Source organism: Cynoglossus semilaevis, chromosome 9, assembly GCF_000523025.1.
Source record: "Cynoglossus semilaevis isolate Cse_v1.0 chromosome 9, Cse_v1.0, whole genome shotgun sequence".
Lineage (NCBI taxonomy): Eukaryota > Metazoa > Chordata > Actinopteri > Pleuronectiformes > Cynoglossidae > Cynoglossus > Cynoglossus semilaevis.
This window is the reverse complement of record NC_024315.1, coordinates 7239785-7245307: the sequence shown is the minus strand read 5'-3', so window position 1 is coordinate 7245307 and position 5523 is coordinate 7239785. Positions and strand designations below refer to the sequence as shown.

At 42.8% G+C, this 5523-nt stretch overlaps 1 protein-coding gene across 1 annotated transcript in view; it reads left to right on the top strand.

Annotated features, from left to right (window-relative positions):
• LOC112487461 (uncharacterized protein C4orf54-like) overlaps window positions 1–4856 on the top strand; it is a 7758-nt gene extending 2902 nt beyond the window's left edge. The window contains exons 2-3 of the mRNA XM_025058470.1: window positions 6–1093; window positions 4539–4856. Coding sequence (XP_024914238.1) covers window positions 6–1071 — 1066 coding nt within the window. The 3' untranslated portion in view covers window positions 1072–1093; window positions 4539–4856. The remainder of the gene's footprint in view (window positions 1–5; window positions 1094–4538) is intronic.
• Window positions 4857–5523: the final 667 nt, after the last annotated feature.

Below are 5523 nucleotides of genomic sequence, written 5' to 3'. Positions count from 1 at the left end.
AGCAGGAGCAGCCTCCTTCATTTTGGCAACAACAACAAAGCACATGTCAGCATTGCTTCTGTTGGTAACTCTATTCCACAAAGCTCCAGGGCCGCGGCGGCGGCGGCGGCAGCTCCCCTTTCAGTGAAAATAGAGCCCCCCAAACATGTCCAGGTGGAGCAGGGAAAGGTCAAAATCATTCCCACTAATCCAGCTGTCACACAGGCGTGCGGAGACTCCGAGGACTACTTAGCCATACCGGGGCAGGGCTACACAAGTGAAATCAAAGTGCACAATCAAGAACCTGCTTCGAGGGAAGGGGATTCCAGCATCAGTCAGAGTCAAACAGGTGAGACACCTGAGCAGAAGAGGTCTCCACTGATCATGGAATGTCCTGCTGCGAGCATCTACCACCATCCCGCAGCAGCAACTACAAAAACTGTGCCTCAAGCTCAGCAGCAGGTGATGAGCATCTCACCCTCTGACCCGACCATGACCTCCACCTCACCTGTCAAAGAGACGGCACCACAAACCCAGCGCAAAATGCTTTTGGACCCCTCTACGGGACATTACTACCTGGTGGACACTCCCATCCAGGCCACCACGAAGCGACTGTTTGACCCCGAGACGGGCCAGTATGTGGATGTCCCTGTGCCCCATTCAGGTGCAACCCCTGTCACGCCCGTCCCTCTCTCTTTGTCTCCTCTGACACTGAGCCCAGGAGCGTACACACCCACCTACATGATCTACCCCGGCTTCATCAGCTCGCCCCCGCTCCAAGCCCAGACCGTCCTGCCACAGTCTCCCTCTCAGTCTGAGGACACGAGTTTGGACAAAGTCAAACACGCCACCAGTCCAAAGCAGGACACCTGCACATCAGGCCCAGAGAGCGTATATTACAGCGCAACAGCCGAGGCCCCCCAGGGGCCACTGAAGCTACCTGCGAGTGTCGGGCACTTGAGCGCCACGGCAGGTGGAGCCGGATCTGCACGGAAACCACTAATCAGCATCACGTCGCAACAAGGTCCAAGAATCGTCGCCCCTCCTTCCTTCGACGGAACAACGATGAGTTTTGTAGTTGAGCATCGGTGACCAAGAACATTTCTCACTGCAAGTAAGTGTGAGTTCAGTGATCATTAAAGCTGCAGAAATAATTAATTTAATCTGACATTTTGACTTTAAAGGAAAAGTTTGACAATTTCAGGTCCAGTAATTTAGAAGTTAATACAAACAAAAATATATTTTTTGTTCCGTTTTGGTAACTTAAAAACACACACAATTAGTATAAGAATAAGAAAAAAAATCAATAAAAACTATGATCAGTAATAAATAATATATATAAATATAAAGTCTGTCAGATGACTGGCAGAGGGCGCAAATGATACAGATGGTGCAAAATAGTACTGAATGGTGCAAATGTTTCTCATGATAGACAAAGCAGAACAGGCTAAATGGAGTTGTCCGTTTGGATTTGTAGCACTGGTGTGTGTGTGTGTGTGTGTTGCACATTATGGTAAACTCTAATGAATAATCAATAACTGTCAGATGACATACGTTTCTTGATCTACATTGAAGACGTTTCTCTCTCCTTGTGGTTTTTAACCTGGTCTGTATTTCACCGGCGAACATTTCCAACCAGAGACTTTATGACTATTACCAATATATATAAAGGGTGCACAGGCAGGGGGCAGCGTTGCTGATGATAAATAAAAACCTGAGACGACGAGTTTGTTTCTTAGAAAATGTAAGCATACTCTAGCTCTAATCCGTCCCATAAATCTGTGCTGGTGTGATAGTCGCTGCTGCAGCACATGATCCTACTGTTTGTAAAAGTTCCAAGGCGTTTTTATTGCTGCTAATGCAGGAGCAGTGGCTGCTGGAGTTAATAGACATATAGCAGCTTCATGACAGGTAACTTTACTCCACTGGGCTGAGGCCGGCCTCCGTGTGAGACTGGATTTTCAGCCACGGCCGACTGCGAGTCGGTTCCCTTTTCTCTGCATTACACACCGCGGGGCTATTTTGATAGTGCAAGTTTGTTTACATGGTTTATTGTCAGGGTTGGAACGTGTCACAGGAAACTATTTCAGTCAACGACACCTTCCTTCAAGTAATTCTATAATTAGTGTTATAAAATGCTTTAGCTGCTCAGATAGCGTTACGGTTCTCTAACTGCTCATTCCTGGATTCTCTCCGCTGTGAGACTTTCAACATGTCGTTATGGTGACATGGAATTCTCAGGCAACTGAACAGAAAGTGTGTTTGTTCTGTTTGTTTCTAAAGCAGAGGTTCCCAACCCCGGGTCTGCGGACCAGTACCGGTCCATAGGTCATTTGTTACCGGGCCACAGTGTAACATAATGATCAAACAAATCCATATACTTCATTCAAAGATATTCTGGCAATATTTCAAAATAACATGTCATCCAGACTCTGATACTAAGAGAATAAAGTCTAAAAGATGTTTTATTTCAAAAATGTAACAGTCCTCCAACATTCTGCACGGTGCTACCGGTCTGCAGTAACGCCCCCTACTGACCAGTCCTTGGTACACAAAAGGTTGGGAAGATTCATGTCATGTATTTTAAGTACATGCGTTGTAAGAAAAATATGCAAAGCCCATAATACTGCAGTACTATGTAATAGATCTAACGGGGAAAACTTTGGAAAACACTTAAATTGGTATTTACACGTTCACATTCGTATTGAGTTTTTATCACATTAGCTATAAATGTCTCCCCACTAACACCTCCTGGAGGGGACACAAGGACAGCAGCAGCAGGAAGTGAGGCCAAAAGATGACACTACAGCTTCAGCAGAAAGTATATATAGAATACTATAGTAACAGTCGGAACAAAACAAACTTGGTTTGAATCCTCAGTTTTTAGTCCCGGTCCAGAACACAGCACAGAGACCAGGAGGGTTTAACCTGGTCTAAAGTTAACAAGACTTTTTCAACTGACCTAGAATAAAAATAAAATAATGAACAGGAAATTCTGATTTTCTGGACACTTAAATGTTATTACATGACAATGTGCCGTCACAAAATTCCATGTTGCAATAATATGTGGTGCCAGTGTACTGGTCAAAGACCTTCATTTGAAGAAGTGTTGGGGTTGTACTGTAACATCAGTATCAGAATGTGCATTAGGTTCAGCAAAAAAAAAATGTTTTGGTGAAAAAATACTGCAAAGATTACAGTTGTATGTTTTATTTTACATTAGGTTCAGCAAAAAAAAAATGTTTGTTTTGGTGAAAACAAACATTAGTTTTTATTTTCAGTAAAATAAAAACTAATTTTTTTTTTCGCTGATCGCAGAAACATCAGCAGGTACGACATAGAAAACAAACCCAAACCCAGTGAAGGAAGTGAATATTATTCTCCAGGATGGAATAGTAATAGTAGACTGTGGGATAGTAGAGTTAAAGAGTTGAAATGTTTATAGTTTTCTTTTCAGTTTTTTACAGTAGTCACAGTCCATTTGCAGCTAATGTGCTGCCTGAGCCCCAGGGATACGTGTCAGCAGAGCGTGTGGCAGCGAGGCAGGGGCCCTCATGGGGTTTGGTAGTGGTGTAAAATGAAACACAGTGTGTGTGCTCGGGGAGGGGAGGGGGCTGTACAGGGAGACATTGGGGCATTGGTAAGATGGTGATGCAGGAGGAAAAGGTCAGGCAATGTAAAGTATTTGTTGTGCTGATGCAGGGAGAGGACAGCTGCTCGCAGAGATCAGATCTGCTGCAGCTCCAGCTTGTAAGAGTGTCTACAGAGCTGAGGTGGGGTCAACTTTTTATAGCCCCCTCCCCCTTTCCTCTTTCCTAAACGGGGAGAGAGAGGAGGCAGGCTCTGATGACCTCCACCATGCTCCCACATAAACAAACGGAAGGGAACTGGCTGAATCTGGTCAGGTGGTTGACGACCAGGAGCTACACGCTAACAGAGATTAGTCACCACAGTAATTATGGTCAGAATAAACGTCATCTGATCAAGAGCTGTTTGGTCCATTTACTAAATGCCCCAGGGGTTGTTTTCTAAAACGTCTGCTTTGTTGTGGCAAGTGTGAAAACCAATCTCTGATCGTGAACCCACGTACAGTTCACTGAGCGGAGCAAAATGAACCAACTCACTGAAGTGACACTGCATGTAAAACCAAAGAAGCTAATAAAGTCGCATAACTAGCAAAAGTTTGAAAATGTCTCGTACGTGACAGGGAGCCGGGAGGTGGTGTACGGGCTTCTTGATATGAAGATGATGAAGATCAGATGCCTAAATATCACTGATGTAGCTGAGGGCGATGGACTCCTATTATTTAGAATTATTTTCTTCCTCATGAGACGTTGAAAATCACGATATAGTTTGGTCCACTTTTGAAAAGCGAATTGTAGAAGTGAACCAAACCAAAAGAAAGTATGACATTTTTGTCTGAATCCCCTGGTCCTGTCAGGAGACCGAGTCATGAATTAAGAATATGGAAATCTTCTCCTCTGAAATATTTGATCCCTAAATGTTTTCATGTATAGAAACTTAAACATGTTTTTTTTTTATCTCTTCTCTATTTTTAGAACCCCTCATGTCCCCCCTAAACAGACAGCATCCATTCACCGTAAGTGCAGTTTCACCCATTCACCAACTGTGATCCACTCCCAAGGACGACCTCCGACGACAAACTTCTCCCCTGACTTTTTTTGCGCTGCTGATCCCTGCAGCGGACACTGCTCTACACTCTATGCATCGGTGCACTTTGTAGGGTAAACACATTCGGCCGAATGCCCTGGCTGATGCTCTGCCATGTTGCTATATAAATCTGCTTTGAATACTTTCCATTCAGCTGCTTCTCCCGATGAGTATTTCTCTGTGCTGAAATGTTGTACGGCCTCTGACACATGTCTGTTCAAAAGGAAACAACGCAGGAATTCTATGTTGAGTTATTATTAGTTTTACATGACTATACGTCTGTGTAGCGTACCATAGAGGGCAGCCTCTTCAAATGAACATTTAAAGGCTAATTTATTAAAACATTAAAAAGATGAATTAATTAAGATTTTCATGTGCATATCTTAAATCTTAGCTTAATGAAATTGTGGTCGCAGGGATTGAGTCTGTGGTTTAGAAACTGCTAAGTAAATGTTTCATGACTATTTTTTTTAAAAATGACAATATTTGACAAAATATTTCAGCAATGTCATTTACATTTATCCATTTATCAGACAAAAGGTTAAATTATCAAAAGCTGCTTCAAAACAAACAGGGTTTGATGGTTTTAGCCAACAGATTAGCTTTAGTAGCATTAGCAGATGCTAAATGCTAACGGTGCTAGTCAATGCTAATCAGGCTGATGTTTTGTGTGGTGTTGTGTTGTGTTGAGGCTAATGTTTTCTACTTGTTACAGTTTAACCTCATCTCCATTAACATTTACTGAAAATAGTAGCGTTAGCAGAATGCTAACACAACACAGCCTATTCTTTTACAGTCAGTGACAAAAAGATGAAAAAATATTATAACAAAACAGTAAAAATTAGTTTTCACCACAGTCCGTATAGTATTTGA